The following is a 19,820-nucleotide window of genomic DNA, read 5'->3' as shown; positions in this document are numbered from 1 at the left end:
GACTTACTCTGAAGGTGCTGGGAACCCAGAAACCTTCAGGAATCCATTTCTATGTTTGCTTATGTTGGTCATGATGGGGGTCGTAGAAGTGTGCCACAGACAGAGATTCCATTTTCTCCTTGGTCCTCTCCAGCCTCTTTTGATTTCTAGTCCTTCCCTATTTTATGGATCCTTTATTCCTGAGCCTTGCTGACCTGTAAGAACAGGCATCAAGGAGAAATTGTTCAGTCCTGATAGAAGCCTCCCTCGGGATGCGGGAGCAGGCAAATGCTGGACACAGTGTTGGTATATAATACTCTAAATACTTTTATTGATTACAATTTAAACCCCACTTACTCCACATTCATACCCCTTTCAGACTGCATCAGAGTCTGACTATTAGAACGAAGTCCCGATGGCCAGTCAAGGTCCGCTTTCAGTCATAAGGTGTGGGGAGCCGACGTTGCACACCTCTTCAAAATTAGGGCTCTGGATGAATGTCTGACTCCAAATTCAGATATCATAGACAACTATATATAGTCCATTCCATTGCATCATCAGTCCTTTATCTTTGCCCAGAAAACAGTCCTGGGCAGGCTGCCATAATCCAAGGCGTTTCATTTCCCCCTTTTTTGTCCACAGCGCCACAGCTGTAGCCAATACATTGCCGTGACAACACCACCGATGTTATTCCTTGTTCTGCTGATTCTTTGTCTTTCCCATGGACATAAAAAGTTGTTTTGCATGGAACAGTCCTTGACCGTTTGCAGCCTTAAATCCTCACTTCGGTTGCCAGCACGCAACCCACATACTCATCTCAAGCATACTTCACACACACTAGGCCCGCTGGCCTATAACGTATTATAACGTATTCATATATATATGTGTCACAACATATATGGTTATATCCCAACAATATTACACTATTTTTCTGCTGTATCAGGATCAAATATCTGAGTGATCATCTGATCCAGAGAGAGTTTACTGTTAGTTTGCATGTTGCCATGGAAGAGTATGATTCTTCTTAAGAATCTGGGCTACCAGAATAATTCAGGGAATGAAGAGCCTATTTTATGAGAGGAGACAAAGGGCTTGGTTTGTTTAGCCTATCAAAATGAAGGCTGAAAGGGGATCTGATTGTTCTCTGTAAATAAATTAGGGGGTAAACACCAGGGAGGGAGAGGAACTGTTTAAAATAAAGGACAGTGTTGGCACAAGAAGAAATGGGTATAAACTGGCCATGAATAGATTTAGGCTGGAAATTAAAAGAAGGTTTCTAGCCATCAGAGGAATGAGGTTCTAGAGCAGTCTTTCAATAGGAATTGTGGGGGCAAGAAACCCAGTTAATTTTAAGATAGTTCTTGATAAATTTATGACTGAGATTGGGTGATGTGGTTGCCTTCAATAATAGGGGACTAGACTTGATGGCTCAGGAGGTCTCTTCCAGACCTGTGCTCCGATGTGAGGAAAAGGAGTACTGTGTCCAATTTTGGGTCCCCCACTACAGGAAGGATGTAGACAAATTGGAGGGAGTCAAGTGGAGGGCAACAAAAATGATTAGGGGGCTGGGGCACATGACTTATGAGGAGAGGCTGAGGGAACTGGGCTTATTTAGTCTGCAGAAAAGAAGAGTGAGGGGAGATTTGATAGCAACTTTCAACTACCTGAAGGGGAGTTCCAAAGAGGATGGACCTACGCTGTTCTCAGTCATGGCAGTTGACAGAATGAGGAGCAATGGTCTCAAGTTGCAGTGGGGGAGGTCTAGGTTGGATATCAGGAAAAACTGTTTCAGTGGGATGGTGGTGAAGCACTGGAATGGGTTACCTAGGGAGATGGTGGAATCTCCATCCTTAGAGGTTTTTAAGGCCCGGCTTGGGAAAGCCCTGGCTGGGATGATTTAGTTGGGGTTGGCCCAGCTTTGAGATCCTGAGGTCTCTTCCAACCATAATCTATGATTCTATGAAGAGGAACGGGAGAATCATAGATTCCAGGGCCAGATGGGACCATTGTAATCATCTTTTGACAGGATCCCTGGGGTGCAGCCTGGGACTGTGGGACCACTGTGCCCCCTTAACTCTCCAGCCTGGGCTGTCTCTCGCAATGCTTTGCAAGTAACACACAGCAAACCCCTCCAGGCGCTATTATCACTCAGCACAACAGCATGTGGAGCCCCACACCCACCTAGATGCATGAATGCTCCCAGAGCCACTCATGAATCACACAGAGAAAGGCATCAGCCAGATTCCCTCAGCTCCCAGCCTTGTACCTCAGGAATATACCGTCTTGCGCTGCTCGAGACCCTTTCTTGAGGAATGCAAATTTATTAATTGGTTCACCACTTCATCAGTGGAAAGTGGATATTCACCAGCCTTTATAAATCTGAGCAAATTTACCAAACACTTCAGGCAAGCTGATTGGTAAAGGTAAACAGTTAAACAAATGTGTTGACTACAAAAGAAGGATTTTAAGTGATAAGCAAAAAGTCAGAGTTAGCTACCAAAGAAAATAAAATAAAAGCACGCAATCTAAACTCTCAACCTTGTTAGACTGGGCAACATCTAGATTAAGATATCACCCCACTGGATATTGCAGTTCATAGTACACAGGTTTTCCCCTAGAAATCTGGGCCAGTCTCCTCTGTTGGAGTCTTCAGGCTTCTGAGTGTCCTTGTTGTTTGCAGCATAGATGGGGGAAGGAGAAAGGGCATGTATGGAGCCACTGTGTTCTGTTTTAGACCCCTAGTCCCATGTGCTTGGAGAACACAAGACCAGACATATCTGGTGGGCATTGCTGAGTCCCCAGGCAAAGTTGAGCAATTCCCCTGGTGTGGCTTTGTGCAAGTGAGTCATTGCATTGTAGCTCCCTTGCTGGACAGTGGCTGTTGATGGTGGTTCGACACCCACCCAGGCGTTGGTTACTTTCTTTGCTGTTGTCTCAGAGTCTCTGGGGAGCTAACATCTGGCTGATTCCCCAACTTATAGTATGTTTTAGTGACAACCATACAACACAATCTCATAACTTCATATGTGCTAATGATATACATATTTAGACAGAACAGTGACTTTCAGCAGATCATAACCTTTCTCCTGATACCTCACATGGCCTGCTTTATAGCAATATCACAATTATATATAAATAAAGAATATGCAGGTTACAGGGTGCTCCCCCAAGGTACAGAATTTCACACATCTAGTCCAACCTCCTGTGTAACAAAGGTCATAGAACTTCCTCAAAATAATCCCTAGAGTTTATCTTGTAGAAAAACAAGAGATAGTTACTGGACCTAGAGAACAAGCTGTTCTGTCTTCTGCCTCTCTTGTGAAGTGGTTAGAAATAGTTCTTCATCCCCTCTAGGTGATTTTTAGAGGCTTCCAGAAATGGCTAGGTTATATTGGTAATGCCTTTGACTTTGAGTTGTCAATCATGCTGGAGAAATATAATTGACTTTTGACTTTATGAAACTCAAGAATAGGGTTAATTTAGCCATCCTGATAAATAAGGACCTCCTGGAACAAGCCTGAGTTCGGGATTTACTCCATCTTCTGTATGCCCAGGATCTATATTGGGGGATGCCATGCTGAAATGTGTATTGCAATTTATCAGGCTCTATTTCCATGTTACAATTTTTTTTTCTGGGATTCACCTACCTTTCCTGGAACAGTTCCAGAGGAGACTACAGCCACATCCAAATCCATTGTCCAGATGACAGAAGATTCTGAATCTTGAGCTTAGAGCTCTGTACAGTGATTCAGACAGCTTTTTGCTCTCTCATCATTGCTACCTTCATCAATGTACCTTCATCAATGTACAAGCTAAACAGAGGACTTACTGTTTGACGGACCAAACCTTTTCAGTAGGAAAACTGATGAGACAGTGGAAAAACTAGCAATCTCTAGGTTTATATAGTCCTTATTAGAAGAGATCAGTTCCCTTCCTTTGCCAATGCCAACATCAGTCACAGCAGGTGATAGGGCAGGTTTCAGAGATCCTTTGATAGGCAGAAGTCAAAGCACTTCAGAGAAGACACCAAGACCTGCTGCTGTTTCTACAGGTGCATCTTAATCCTCCACGCTACAAATCAAATGGGGCTACTAGCGGATGTTGGCTCACTTTCCATTCTGGAGTAATTTCCTTCTGGGTTTCTGTTTGGGGACTGACTTTCCTTCTTCCTTGAAGTACAGAGTACAGTTACTAATGGATCCTGGAGATAGTAGAATCAGGTTATGCCATTCAGTTGCACTCAGTTTCCCTTTCTGATCCCTTTACGGGCATCCTTCTCAGGAGAAAGTGCTAAGGGATATAGTCCCATCATTCTCAGTCTGGGAGCCATAGAAGTGATCTCTTAGCAGGGCTTGTTTCCAAAAAGCAGATGTCTTTGTTCCATATTGAATCTTCAGAAAATAAACAAGTACATCAGAAAGTTCAAATTTTGTATGGTGACTTTGACTTCTCTGATTTCTTCCCTGAGTCCAGGAGATTGATTTGCGGCTTTTGACCTCAAAGATGTCTAGTTTCACACATCCATCATATCAGTGCACAGAAATTCTTGGTAACAGCAGTCATCAGTCCAGAGCAGTTTTCTTGTGTTGACCAAGGTCTCCTTACAGCTTTTGATACTCAGAGCTGTTCTTTGTGTATGTGTCCGTGTGCACTCCACACTAGGTGTGCTGTACCCTTGTGCACGGAACCAGATTTTTTTTAAGAGCACTGTCCATTGGAGGTCACGCTTGCTGTACTGCCGCATGTTCCTTTATGAGGTTATAAAGGCCAGGGTGTCCACAGCCCTACCACAATTCCCTCTTACTGCTCCTGGCAGTGAGACAGAACTTAGCTGGTATCAGACCCATGGACTTTAGCTCTGCTACATTTCTCAAAAAAAAAGTCCTTCAAATCTTCTGACATTCCTCAAAACCACCTTCATGATTTATTTTTGTTCCCTAGTCTGTTCTAGCACTTGTTGAACCAAAAGCTGCTTGCAGACCCCAGTGTCCAGTCCCCCTTGTACAAGGGCCACTTGCATAGGCTCTTAGAATGGGAAACTCAAAACCCACAGGCTTTAAGCCTTGTCTGCCCTGCAATGAGCTAATTTCTCTGAAAAAATGGGTCCTGCAGATGCCTATTCTGCTTGAGAAAGTCTCATGTCCCAAGCCAGTGCTCTGTCTGCCTTTCTCTCTGCAAGAACTTGCAAGACAAGGGATACAAGGCTGAAACTCCATGTTCTGGAGCAATCTATGAGAGTGGCATCTGATCCAGAAAAGCCAAGCTTGAAGACCCTTTTGATGGCCAAACCCACATCTTCCAGCACTCCACCTAGCAGGCAGGCAACTCTGAAGACCTCTACAGAAAAAGAGGCACCGAAAGCTGACCTGGTGCCAGCATCAGCATTGGCACTAGTACCAACCCTGGCACTGAAGTCATTGATGGTCCCAATGTCAAAGTTAACACTTTGGACAAAAAAACAGGGTGCTGAGGTGGACTGCTGCAAACACAGGGGCAGGAGCTTGAGAAGGAATTCCAGTATCCTTTCAGAAAGAGGGATGCAGGAAGATGTTAGGAGACAAGCTGGCCAAATCATGTATTGTCCTTGGGTGAAAATATAGCCTAAGCATTAATACCGGCACCGATTTCAGGGCCTTTCAGGAGTTCCTGGTGCAGACCATGCCTTCTATGATGAGATAACTGGCTCTGTGGACAAGGGGAAAGCAGTGGATGTGTTATTCCTTGACTTTAGCAAAGCTTTCGATAGAGTCTCCCACAGTATTCTTGCCAGCAAGTTAAAGAAGTATGGGCTGAATAAATGGACTATAAGGTGGACAGAAAGCTGGCTAGATTATCAGGCTCAACCAGTAGTGATCAATGGCTCCATGTCTAGTTGGCAGCCGGTATCAAGCGGAGTGTCCCCAGGCTCGGTCCTGGGGCAGGTTTTGTTCAATATCTTCATTAATGATCTGGAGGATGGCGTGGATTGCACCTTCAGCAAGTTTGCAGATGACACTAACCTGGGAGGAGTGGTAGATACGCTGGACAGTAGGGATAGGATACAGAGGGCCCTAGACAAATTAGAGGATTGGGCCAAGAGAAATCTGATGAGGTTCAACAAGGACAAGTGCAGAGTGCTGCACTTAGGACGGAAGAATCCCATGCACTGCTACAGAGTAGGGACTGAGTGGCTAGGCAGCAGTTCTGCAGAAAAGGACTTAGGGGATACAGTGGACGAGAAGCTGGATATGAGTCAACAGTGTGGCCTTGTTGCCAAGAAGGCTAATGGCATTTTGGGCTGTATAAGTAGGGGCATTGCCAGCAGATCGAGGGACGTGATCATTCCCCTCTATTCAACATTGGAGAGGCCTCATCTGGAGTACTGTGTCCAGTTTTGGGCCCCACACTACAAGAAAGATGTGGAAAAATTGGAAATAGTCCAGCAGAGGGCAACAAAAATGATTAGGCTGCTGGAGCACATGATTTATGAGGAGAGGCTGAGGGAACTGGGATTATTTAGTCTGCAGAAGAAAAGAATGAGGGGGGATTTGATAGCTGCTTTCAACTAACTGAAAGGGGGTTCCAAAGAGGATACATCTAGACTGTTCTTAGTGGTACCAGATGATAGAACAAAGAATAATGGTCTCAAGTTGCAGTGGGGGAGGTTTAGGTTGGATATTAGGAAAAACTTTTTCACTAGGAGGGTGGTGAAACACTGGAATGGGTTACCTAGGGAGGTGGTGGAATCTCCTTCCTTAGGGGATTTTAAGGTCAGCCTTGACTAAGCCCTGGCTGGGATGATTTAGTTGGGAATTAGGTCCTGCTTTGAGCAGGGGGTTGGACTAGATGACCTCCTGAGGTCCCTTCCAACCCTGATATTCTATGATTCTATGATCTTTCGAGACTGCGTCTTTGGCTCTGAGAAGTCTCACAATTATTCGCTATCTTGTTGGCTTCTGGTCCTGCCAGGATTGCCCTCCTTATAAATAAAGTCTTCCTAGACCCAGCAAGAGCCTCATGACAAACACCAGCCATTATTCCACCAATTGCAAAATCTGTCAAAGAACAGTACCAGGTATCCCCCTTGGGTTTTGAGTACTTTTACTCCCACCCAAGCTGCCTTCCTAGTAGGCTAAGCTGTCTAGATGTGAAGTTCCAGCAAGAAACGCTCCTAAGGACAAGGAGCGCAATGCTTAGATCTGTTTGGAAGAAAAACATACTTATCACTTTGCTCCAGTTGAGGGTGGCCAGCGGCCAGACGTTGGCCAAATACAACTCTTTGACGTGGGACAGAGTAACACCCTTCCTGACAAGTTTCTTCATGAAAGTGGAGAGGAGCTGAAAGGCGTTATAAAAGAAGGCCAGCCTGGGGCCAAGGCAGCTCTGCTGGCTGTGTGGGACACTTTTGAGGCTGTGGCTAGTGGAAAGTATCATGGCTCCACACTTCGGGTATCCCTAGTGAGGTACTAGCCACAATTGAGGCCCTGCCCTTTGAGGGCTTCAACTCTCCAGTGAACAGACTGGTGGAACCCTACATTCCGTGAAAGATCCCAAAGAAACCTTATGCTCCAGGAATCCACACTCCCCCACACTTTTGAAAGGTGTACCACCCTTAACCATTGCAGCAGTGAAGACCATTCGTCCCATCATACCACAGACAGGTGCTGTACCAGCCTAGAAACCCACGTATGACATCCATAAAGGCCCACAAGTGGTTCACTACACTGTCAGCAACTCCTATCAGGCCTGACAAACTCACTATACCTAACACATTGCAGTTGTAGTATTTATCTGTAAAACATGTTCTTTGAGTACTTGTTTATGTCAATTCCAATCAGGTGTGTGCACACTGCGTGCACGACAGCCAGAAAATTTTTCCCTTAGCAGTAACCGTAGGGTCAGCCTGGGCGCCTTCATGGTGCCCAGTATAGGGCCCTGCCAACCCGACACCCACTCAGTTCCTACTTGCCGCCTGTGATGGCTAGCTGGAACTCCCTACTGCTCTTGCCTCGGCAAGCATGTGCTTCTCAGTATCTCTGTCCTCGTGAACATAGTTAGCATAGTAGTTGTAGTTAGTGTAGTTTTTCTTATAGGTTTCCTTTGGGGGGTTTTCCCCCTGATGTTTTCCTCAGCACTGGGGTATGTCGGTCCCCAGGCTTTAAACCATGCCTAGACTATGGCAGGTTTATGCCAAGGAGTGACCCGCACTCGTCGTGCCTTAAGTGTCTGGGCGAGGGTCATCTCAGAGACCTCTGTAAAATCTTTAAGGGTTTTCACCCCAGGACCCTTAAGGACAGAGAGCAGCACCTCCAAGTCCTAATTATGGAGGTGGCTCTTTGTCCCCAGTCTGAGCACGCCATGTCTGACCCGGCCTCGAGCCCCGCATCCTTGGTGCGCAGTGCACAAACCAGTGCCGAGGAAGGATTCAGTTAGAGACCCTCAGTACTGCCATAGCTCCACCCACAGGCAGCCATTGGTGAGGCACCGCTCTCACTCCCCGGTGTCCCGTAAGAAGAAGAAGGCCGACAGAGGGCGCTCCCCAGCTAGGTCTAAGGACCAGATAACGAGAAAACCCGCATCGGGAGTTCGGTTGGCCAGGATTCCATCGACTACTGCTCCAGGAGGGGTACAATCAAGTCCGGACCCGCACCACTGGGCCGCCGCTGCAAGGACATACAACTCCCCTCCATGCCGGAGGTGTTCGAGGTAGCAGCAGACCTATTGGCACTCACTGTGCCACCCTCCCCGCCTAGGAGGGACAGGTCACTGGCACCAATCCCAGGCCCGGTACATTCTGTGGGCAAGCCAGCGATGATGTCTGCCATGAGGCCATCCCTGTTACATCAACCACCGGCACCAGGAGTTTCTGCGGGGGAGCCGCTCCGGTCCCCAAGTTGGCACTGATCCCCAGCACCAAGAGGCTCTGCTCCTCCCTGGTCATCACAATCAGAGATCTCGGAGGCAGAGTCCTTGTGCTCTAACAGGAGCAGAAGATCCTGCTCCTGCCGCGATCATCATCCCTACTCAGCGCCCTGGCAGGGCCAGTGGCAGGCCTCCCAGTGGCCCTTCTGGACTCCCTGGGCTTATCATCAAAGCCAGGGTGCCGCACTGTCCTCAGCACCTTTCCTGGCTCCGATCCTGGCGTCGACCATGACTCCGATCCTGGCGTCAGTCCCCATTCCGGCGTCTGCCCCCATTCCAGGGGCGGCTGCGGCACCCAGCTCGGCACTGACCCTGGCGCCGATCCCGGCATCCGTGGTGCCATTGGCCATGGCACCGACTGTGGCACTGACCACAGTGCCATCGTTCCTTGCCCCAAGGGACTCCAGGGTGGCCAAGGGCAGTGATCAGACCCCAGTACCGGCTGCCTTCAGATGAGGCGGTGGCAGGTACCTCGACTGCTCCAGCCTTAGAAGACACCAGGGTCCTTCAGCGGCTGCTGAGATGGGTGGAAGTGGTGGAGGAAGCCAGCCCAATGGCCGATATTCTCTCCCTTCCCGAACCATCCTGTATCGCGCTGCCACTGATCAAAATGATTGACAATGCCACCAAGACACTGTGGCAGACCCTGTCTTCACTGCCGCCTACCGCCAAGAGATATGAGTGGAGGTACTTTGTTCCCTCGCATGGGTATGAACATTTGTACACCCACCCCCAGCCAGACTCCCTGGTAGTGGATGCTGCTAACCAGTGTGAACGATAAGGCTATCAGAGGCCCTCTCCCAAGAACCATGAGGCCAAAAAGTTGGACCTTTTTGGGAGAAAAATATACTTGACTGGGGGGGTCGGAGCTCTGTATCACTAACCATCAGGCGGTGGTTAGCAGATGCAATTATAAGACCTGCGGGACTATGCAAAAGTTCACTGGACTTCTCCGCACTAGTAGAGGAGGGCAAATTGATCTCCCGTGCTTCCCTGCAGGTGGCCTGGGATGCAGCGGACGCGACCTCCTGCACGATGGCTATTGGGGTGGCCATGAGAAGGAGTTGCTGGCTGCAGGTCTCGGGCCTACCATTCAGGTGCTGCAGACAATTCAGGATCTCCCCTTTGAGGGTCAGTCACTGTTTTCAGAGAAGACTGACTCGCGTTTGCACAGCCTCAAGGACTCTCGGTCCCCCTGAAGTCCTTGGGCCTTCACAGACCTGAGACTCAGAGGAGACACTTCAGGCCTCCACGACTCCCGAGGAATTATCAGCCTGAGGGCAGAGAGGAAGGGTCGCATAGGAGGAACAGGAACTGGAGAAAGAGACCTCATCCTTCCTCTGGCCAGTCTAAACCTTCCTCAGGCAGGACTTTTGAAGGTGCGCTAAGGGGTGATGCACCAGCTCAAAGACTGGATCCTCCCCGCCTTACCTTTTCGTCCCATCTATCCCCTTTCTACCCTGCGTGGGCCCGCATTACATTGGACCGTTGGGTGCTCTGCATGGTAGAAAGGGGATATTCATTCCAGTTCTCGGCCCTCCCACCCCACCTCCCTGTCCCTCTTCAGGGACTTCTCTCATGAGCAACTCCTTATCCAGGAGGTGCAGTTGCTCCTCTCACTAGGAGCAGTGGAAGAGGTTCCTCAGGGCTACAGGGGCAGAGGCTTTTATACCCGGTATTTCCTAATACTAAAAGCCAAAGAGGGGGGCTAAGACCTATTCTAGACCTGCGCAAACTCAACAAATTAATGAAGAAACTCAAGTTATGCATAGTCTTGTTGGCCTTCATCATCTCTTCCTTGGATCCAGGGGACTGGTATGCCGCCCTCGACTTGAAGGACGTGTACTTTCACATAGCAATAACTCCGTCCCACAGAAAATACCTAGGTTTGTGGTGAGCAACAGCTACTACCAGTTCACAGTCCTCCCGTTTGGTCTGTCAGCAGCGCCCCGAATATTCACCAAGTGCACGGCAGTTGTGGCTGCATTCCTGCGCAGGCGCCAGGTACAGGTAGTCCTGTACCTACACGACTGGCTGATCAAAGGCCGCTCTAGGGCTCTAGTATAGGGGCAAGTCGAATTCATCATGGCAACATTTGACTCACTGGGCCTTCTCCTGAACGTGGGGAAGTCCACTCTGTCCCCTGTTCAGCAGATAGAGTTTATAGGGGTGGTTCTGGACTCAACCCAGGCCAGGGCATATCTTCCAGAATCGAGGTTCCGGGCCAAGAGCGACATCATTCGGAGTCCCAGGCAGTTCCCCACCACCACAGCACGAAATTGCCTAAGACTCCTGGGACACATGGCTGCGTGTACCTATGTGGTGCAACATGCCAGGCTCAGACTTCAGCTGCTCCAATCCTGGCTTGCCTTGGTGTATCAGCTGGTTCAGGGCAGTTTCAGTAGGGTCATGACTCTGCCTCCCCGTATCCTCGACTTCCTTCTGTGGTGTCTCGACACACAGGTGGTGTGTGCGGGGGTCCCCTTCGCCAGCCCTCAGTCAACTCTCTCGTTGGTGATGGACGCATCAGACTTGGGCTGGGGTGCACATCTGGGAGACCTCAGGACTCAAGGCCTCTGGTCACAGGCAGAGATGGCTCCCCACATCAATGTCAGAGAGCTGAGAGCAGTGCACATACCATGCCAGACTTTCTGAGCCCACCTAACAGGGAGATGTGTTTCAGTTATGACAGACAATGCCACAGCGATGTTTTGTATCAACAAACGGGGGTGCATGCTCCTCTCCCCTGTGCCAGGAAGCCCTCATGCTGTGGGACTTGTGAGTAGAGCATTCGATACACCTGCAAGCTTGTTGGCAGACTACCTCAGGAGGTCGTTCCAAGGCCGCAAGTGATCCCTACGCCTGGATGTTGTGAACTCCATCTTCCAATGGTGGGGCTTCCCCCAGGTAGACCTCTTTGCCACGTGACTCAACAGTGTCAGCAGTTCTGCTCCTTCTGGAATCACAGTCCGGGCTCCATAGCGGATGCTTTCCTATTACAATGGGGCGATCATCTCCTATACGCATTCCTGCCTATCCCTCTCATTCACAAGGTGCTCCTCAAGATACGGAGGGAAGAAGCTTCGGTGATATTGATAGCTCCAGCCTGGCCCCGCCAACACTGGTACACATCCCTCCTCAAGTTGTCTGTGGAAGTCCCAGTCACCTTGCCGCTCTTCCTGGACTTAGTAACTCAGGATCACGGTCGCCTCCAGCACCCAAACCTCAAGTTGTTGCACCTCACAGCGTGGAAGCTCCATGGCTGAACCCAATGGAGCTTACCTGCTCAGACAAGTCCTCCTTGACAGTAGAAAACCCTCCACTAGGGCTACCTACCTTGCCAAGTGGAAGAGATTTTCAATCTGGATGGCACAGCATCATTCTTCCCCGACGCTCACCACTATACCACTTATATTGGACTACCTCCTCCATCTCAAACAGCAGGGCCTGTCCATGTCATCAATAAGGGTTCACCTGGCTGCCATTTCAGCCTTTTATGTTCAGCCAATTGATAGACTTCATGGGAGTTCTGCTTGACTCAGGTTCAGTGAAAGCTTTCCTGCCAGAGGACAGGTTCCAGTCCCTGCAGTTGATAGTGTCTGACCACAGAGTGTACATGTTTGGGCTTCCTTGGTCATAGGTCTGTATGTGTGACGTCCCTTGCCAGACATTGCCTGCAGCATCTAAATTGCTGGCTGACGACAGTCTGCTCTCTGTCCAAACACCTAATGACGGAATAAGTCTCGGTCCCACCATATATCCTGCATGAACTTCAGAGGTGGCTAGATTTGCTGAAAAAGGGGGTCTATCCCCTCCATGATGATGACACTGGTGACAGATTTGTCAGGGACAAGGTGGGGAGCCCACTTACACTACCTGCAAATGCTAGGCTTGTGGTCGCAGGATGATCTCAAGCACCACACAAACTTTTTTGAAGCAAGAGCCATCAGACTGGCTTGGATAGCATTCCCACCGGTCCTCCAAAATGCCACAGTGTAGGTCCTGATGGACAACGCTTCGGCAATGAGTATATAAACAAGCAGAGGGGCACTTGATCATCTCCACTGTACCTAGAGGTGACTGAGTTCTGGGAGTGGTGTCATCAGCATGGAAATGGACTGCATGGAGGTGGCCCGTTAACTTTACTTTACCTAGAATGGTCCCTTGAAATATATGTTAACTACTTATGATAAACAATGTGTCCCACCATATATATAGCTGTGACACTCTGTGTACAGAATCCAAGCTCTGAAGAATAGGTCAGTGTAAGTTCAAAAGCTTGTCTCTCTCACCAACGGAAGTTGGTCCAATAAAAGATATTATCTCATCCACCGTGTCTCTCTAATATCTGGGGACTGACATGACTACAGTTACACTGCAAGTACAAGAGACTCATTATTGCTCTGTATTTATATCCTGTAGATCAGCAAAGGAAATCTTAGAATCCAGCCTGTTCGATGCTCAGCAGCAGGTGTCTCAGCTGGAGGTCGCAAGGGGTCAGCTGGAAATCAACGTTCAAACAGTCACCCAGGCCAAAGAGGTGATACAAGGTAAGAGGCTGAGAAGCACAGCCCACCAGAGATGTCCCTTCCGTGGATGGGGCAAAGGGGCCACTGGGGAGTGAGAGATGGACATGGCCCTCTCCCTGTCTGGGACAGAGAAGGCTCTGGCATGGTGCAGCTGAGCCCTTAATAGCTCAAGGAAGTGAGAGGGGTTCAGACTCTTGCCATGTCTCCTCTTCTGCAGGAGAAGTGAAGTGCCTTCGTTGTGAGCTGGAAACAGAGAGGTCCACAATGGAGCAGGAGCGGGAGGATATGGCACAGCAGCTCTCACAGACAGAGCAGCAATATCAAGATACTCTTAGCCTTCGGCAAGCTGCGTACGAGGAGGAAATGAACAAGCTCCTGCAAGAGCTGGTAGGTGGTAGGATGGCCATCATCAAAGGGCAAAGCCAGTAGGTTTTAATGGTTAAGACCAGGCCTGCCCCTGGACCCCTTTTAATGTTTTCATGAATGTTTATTGCTCTCCTCAGACACTGTACTGACCATCCATGTACAATGTTTGCTACTGCAGCCTTGTATGATTTACTAACAAAACCTTGTATGCTGGATTCCACTTCACTGCAAGACAGCTAGGACACTCCAACGCTCTAAACCTTTGTTTTGTCCCTTCGAAGTGCATGTGCTTCATGTACAGACTTTCTGCCAATACATGGCTATGTTCATACAATTACTTTGTGATCATGACTGTGGTGGTGACAAAAAATAGAAGGCTACTAAGTACAGTAAGAATAAGAGTGTCAATGCCTGTTAATTTCTAATAGGAATTGGGCATCCAGATCCCTCAGACAGTTTTGAAAATCCTTTGTTACATAATCCATTCTATAAAGGAAAAATAGAAGTATATCCTCTACAGCAGATATTTGCAGTGGGCCATTTTTAAGCAATCCATAGACTATGATGTGTATGCACACAACATTCATGAAATAATGAACAAATCTGGGAAAACTTTAACCTGTTTGCAGATGCTCCTCAAGCAGAAGAGGGTGATGTTTGTGGAATAAATGTTATGAATAATTTACCAGCTGTAAACTAAAGTTGCTGTTTAATATGGGTTTGTCAATTCACCAATAGTGCACTGCATGGCTGCGTGTACAGCTGTGTATGATGATGGTGTTCCTAAAGTTTGGTTTGCAGACCTGTGCCGGTCCATGTGGATCCTGGGCTGCTTGCATCAAGTGAAACAAGACAGTCTCTCAGTATGTGTTGCTCTTCAAGTAGAGCTCCCTCTCATGCCTTTGCTTGTTTGGGCGATTGCCCTGGAGGTGAAGTTTGTTATCAAGTCTCATTCTTTGTTGGGTGTTCAAGGGGAATATAATTGTGAACAATTTGCTGACAATACCACAGTGGAGGGGGAAGAAACATAATGGTGTCAAAGCTGAGCTTCAATGAGTCCTGAAGAGATTAGACTGAGGGCAACAGGAAACAAAAGCATGAAGTTCCGACAAAGTGCTGAACTGCTGAGTTAACCCAGGCTCTTACTCACATGTTGTCCCTAACCCACCTCCTAGCTGAAAACTCAGACTTCTCACCCAAGCTTGATAGTGCTTACCGCCTGGTCTGGCTGACCCATCCTGGGTTGTAGGCTTAAGCCCGGGTGTCACTTTGACTCAGGTTGGTAACATATCCACTTCACAGTGAAGACACAGGCTAAACTTCTCAAGTGCAGATAGTCCTCTAGAGTCTTCCCACAATTCTCCCAGTGTGCCCGGGATTGTCAGGTTCTCCCACAATTCACTGGGAAAGAATTATAGCGGTTCAGCGAGGTTCAGCTCAGAGAACCATAGGATGTGCTGCCAGAAATCTTAGCCTCTCACATGGGTGAGTGCAGCACCACTGTGGACACAGCAACTCTCATGTGGCTCTGCAGCGTGACTGCTCACACCTGAATTAGGCCAACGCAGGTCCTGATCTCCCGAGTTAACTCTGCAGTACGGACGTGCTCAGAGAAAGGAAATAACTAGGTCCCTACCAAATTCACAGTCCATTTTGGTCAATTTCGTGGTCATGGGATTTTAAAAATCATAAATTTTATGATTTCAGATATTTAAATCTGAAATTTCACGGTGTTCTAACTGTAGGGGTCCTGACCCAAAAGGGGGTAGTGGGGGCATTGCAAGGTTATTATAGGGGAGTCGTGGTATTGCCACCCTTGCTTCTGCACCTCTGCTGGCGGCAGTATTGCCTTCAAAGCTGGGTGGCCGGAGAGCGGCATCTGCTGGCCGGGAGCCCTACTCTGAAGGCAGCGCCACCGCCAGCAGCAGCATAGAAGTAAGGATGGTTTGGTATTGTCACCCTTACTTCTGTGCTGCTGCCTTCAGAGCTGGGCCCTCTGCCAGCAGCCGTCACTCTCCGACCACCCATTACCACCCTTACTTCCGTGCCGCTGCCTTCAGAGCTGGGCCCTCAGCCAGCAGCCGTCACTCTCCGACCACCCATTACCACCCTTACTTCTGTGCCGCTGCCTTCAGAGCTGGGCCCTCAGCCAGCAGCTGTCACTCTCCAACCACCCATTACCACCCTTACTTCTGTGCCACTGCCTTCAGAGCTGGGCCCTCAGCCAGCAGCCGTCACTCTCCGACCACCCATTACCACCCTTACTTCTGTGCTGCTGCTGACAGTGCTGCCTTCAGAGCTGGGAGCCTGGCCAGCAGCCACTGCTACCCAGACACCCAGCTCTGAAAGCAGCGCAGAAGTAAGGGTGGCAATACCACGATCGCGCTACAATAACCTTGTAATCCCCCCATCCTGCAACCTCCTTTTGGATCGGGACCCCGAGTTTGAGAAACACAGCCGGTCTCCCCTGTGAAATCTGTATGGCATAGGGTTGTAGTATAGAAAAGACCAGATTTCACAGCGGAGATCAGATTTCGTGGTCCGTGACGCGTTTTTCATAGCTGTAAATTTGGCTGGGCCCTAGAAATAACCAACCCAGTTACACACAGGGGAGATGTAAGTAAAGCTGTACCTCAGTACCTTGGAGAGAGTTTATTGTCTCACCTTAACCCTGTCCTAATGTGACTTGTCATGTGATCAAATACAGTTTGTTTATTTTTTGTATTGCAGTTTATTTATCCAGTGCTTGAGGAGCAATGCTGTGTGGGATCAGGATTGGGCATTGGAAGGAGAAATTGCTCAGTGTAGACACCCAGGCACAGTAGGGCAGGATGAACTGAACACATAAAACTCTTTACACAGCCCCTGCACCCACAAACAGATGGTGCCTGTTCCCAGTGGCTCAGTTACCTGAAATTAGTCAGCAATTGGTATATGTGAAGAGGGATTTCATGCATGCTGTTTGTGGCTACTGTTGCTTTATGGTTTGCTACTAGTAACATGCTGCATACAATGGCTAGTTGTGGATGCCTGATTAAGTCACTCCTCTGGTCGAGGCAGCATAGGGAGCACATAGCCAGTGGCAGTGGCTGGCTGGTGATAGGCATGAGTACCCTTCCTCCTCAACTCCTTGCTTGGGGCCAGGCAGCAGTGGTTGAAAGTGGCTGCTGCAGGTGTGCAAAGGCTCCTTTCTCAGGCTCTTCCCAGCTGCTGCTATTATGTGACCTCCATGGGGCACCACATCCAACCCCAAGTTCAGGATGGCCCTGGGACTGGCTCTGCAATCAACTATGTTCAGAAGGGGTGGGTGAACCCCATGCAAGGCCTGACAGCCAGGGGTTGAAATTCTGCCCAGGCTCACAGATTGATATGAAACAGCCACCTGAGGCTCTGGCACATTGCAGCGGGTTGCCCAGTGTGTGTAATAATGCAGAAGTCAGGAGAAGCCTGAGAAGAGCTACAGGAAGCCTGCTCCTTTCCTGCTGGACTTTGGCTGAGGGAGGCCATGGAGTAGCTCCAGACTGTCTGGCCCAGCCTGAGTCATGGGGGGGGTGTCTCCTCATTCTGTATGCAGTTTACACTTATTGTGCGTTAATAAAAATGTTGAATTAAGCTCTGGGATAATAGGAAATAAGGGTAGAAGCAAATGCTGGGGATGGTGATGTGGAAAATCCTACAGGAACAGAGGGAGAGAATCCTCACAGGAGGGAGGCTCAGCAGGTGGAGGGGAGGTGGCGTGCTGTTTCCCCTCCAAGGTCACTAGGAGTCCCCTTGGAAAATAACTGCTTCTATCCCTACCCACAGCACTGCCAGTAATGTGTATGCTGCTGATGCTTCATGTTGGTGGAGGAAATCTGACCTGGTCCTTTGGCTGGTGCCACATCAGCAAGCTGTGATATGAGGAGGTGGCCTAAGTCTGAAGGACCTAATGGCTCTTTTTCTGATTGTTAGAAGAGTGAGCAGGAATTGCACCGCGCAGAGCTGAAAGAGGTGTCGGAGCTCTCAGCCCAAGAGAGAGCAGAGACAGAAGGTGCTTATGAGAAGAAGCTGTTGGAGCTGAGGCAGGAGGCTGCTACTATGCAATCTCAGAAAGAAGAGGAGCGAGCTAGGGCTGAAAATGCCAGGCAAGAGGTAAAGGTTTGGGAGGGAAACTTGTTCATTTAAACAGCAGACATCTTTTGTCTCCTGACTAGTGAAGTTTCCCATAATACAGGTGTCTAGGCTGAAGTAAGAGGCCTCTTGAAGGTGATAAAATATCTTCTCTTTTGCATAGGAAATTAGGATTTACTAAACCAGATCAGGCAATTGCCCATGAAAGTCTGATGCATAGTTGATACTGCAAAGGAAGATGAAATTTCCACAGCTGGGCAATTGTGCAGCGCAGAGTAGAGAGTGGGGGAAATCTTCCCTGAACTGCTTATGTTTAAGGCTCCATGTTTGTCACGGAGGCTGTCAGGGTTCCCTCCCACTCTGAACTCTGGGGTACAGATGTGGGGACCCACATGAAAAACCCCCTAAGCTTATATTTTGCCAGTGTAGGTTAAAATTTCCCCAAGGCACAAATTCCTTTCCTTGTCATTGGACGGTATTGCTGCCACCACCAAGTGATTTATACAAAAATTCAGGGAAGGGTCACGTGGAGTCCCTATCCCCCCAAAATGGTCAGGGGGAGGGATAGCTCAGTGGTTTAAGCATTGGCTTGCTAAGCCCAGGGTTGTGAGTTCAATCCTAGAGGGGGCCATTTAGGGATCTGGGGCAAAAGTTGGGGATTGGTCCTGCTTTGAGCAGGGGGTTGGACTAGATGACCTCCTGAGGTCCCTTCCAACCCTGATATTCTATGAAAATATCCCCCTTTACCCCCTTTCCTGAGGAGGCTTGAGAATAATATACCAACCAGTTGGTTAGCAATGTGAGCACAGACAAAACCTTTTATCATTAGGACACTAAAATCAATCAGGTTCTTAAAAAAAGAACTTTATTATAAAGAAAAAAGTAAAAGAATGACACCTGCAAAATCAGGATGGAAGGTACCTTTACAGGGTAATAAAAAGATGTAAAACACAGAGGACTCCTCTCTGGACGCAGCTTCACAGTTACAAAAACAGGATTAAACTACCTTTTTAGCATAGGGAAAATTCACAAGCCACAAGAAAAGATAACCTAACACATTTCCTTGCCTGATTTACAATTTTTGTAATTTTAGATGATTCATTTCAGGTATGTTTTCAGGAGATGTTGTACCTGCCAGGTCTCTCTCTCCGTCCGGAAAGGGAACAAACAAAGAGAGCCACAAACAAAACCTCCCCCCGCCACCCTCCCCACCGCCAGATTTGAAAGTATCTTCTTTCCTCATTGGTCCTTCTTTGATTTGAGCTACTTAACCCCTTACAGGTAAAGTGATTCAGTACAGCTGAAGGGCTTGGCCAGATTATACCCTCAAGTATGAGACCCCTTCCCTCCTTGGGATCTCAATTTAGTCCTGGAAATTCTGATGGGACCCTTTCACAATTTGCTCTCTCCTCTACGTCTCCATGAAGTTGGCATTTCTAATAGCGATCACCTCAGCCAGAAGGATTGGTGAGTTGAGAGCTCTGAGACTAGAACCCACCCCCCATACAGTTTTTTATAAGGATAAAATTTATCTCTGGACTCACCCAAAGTTTCTTACAAAAGTAGTCTCTAGGTTTCACGTTAACCAAGCTATCTATTTGCCCACATTTTTCCAAAACCCCATCACCAGAGGCATTGGATGTGAGAAGGGCTCTAGCTTTCTATCTGGAGCATACTAGAGTGTTCAGATCCTCTACACAACTTTTTGTGGCAGTAGCTGACAAAATTCAGGGCAGTCCAGTTTCCTCTCAGAGAATTTCCTCCTGGATCTCTTCCTCCATCCATTATGTTATCAACTGACTAACACAACCCCACTATCTCGAGTAAAGGTGCATTCTGCTAGACAGAACACAAGCAGCTTCTGCAACTTTCCTGGTTCAAGTACCCATTATTGACATTTGTAAAGCAGTGACTTTGTCATCAGACTACACCTTC

At 48.4% G+C, this 19,820-nt stretch overlaps 1 protein-coding gene across 3 annotated transcripts in view; it reads left to right on the top strand.

Annotated features, from left to right (window-relative positions):
* The window catches only part of CEP250 (centrosomal protein 250), a 114,433-nt gene that overhangs the window by 55,701 nt on the left and 38,912 nt on the right, over nucleotides 1–19,820 (top strand). For 2 of the 3 annotated variants that reach the window (XM_077832349.1, XM_077832346.1), the window contains exons 17-19: nucleotides 13,303–13,430; nucleotides 13,627–13,796; nucleotides 17,727–17,906. In XM_077832349.1, the coding sequence (XP_077688475.1) occupies nucleotides 13,303–13,430; nucleotides 13,627–13,796; nucleotides 17,727–17,906 (478 nt within the window). The remainder of the gene's footprint in view (nucleotides 1–13,302; nucleotides 13,431–13,626; nucleotides 13,797–17,726; nucleotides 17,907–19,820) is intronic. The other variant, XM_077832348.1, reaches the window with a different exon arrangement.

The sequence above is a fragment of the Eretmochelys imbricata genome, chromosome 13 (assembly GCF_965152235.1).
Source record: "Eretmochelys imbricata isolate rEreImb1 chromosome 13, rEreImb1.hap1, whole genome shotgun sequence".
Lineage (NCBI taxonomy): Eukaryota > Metazoa > Chordata > Testudines > Cheloniidae > Eretmochelys > Eretmochelys imbricata.
The sequence above is the reverse complement of the archived record's forward strand: the minus strand, read 5'-3'. Positions and strand labels throughout refer to the sequence as shown.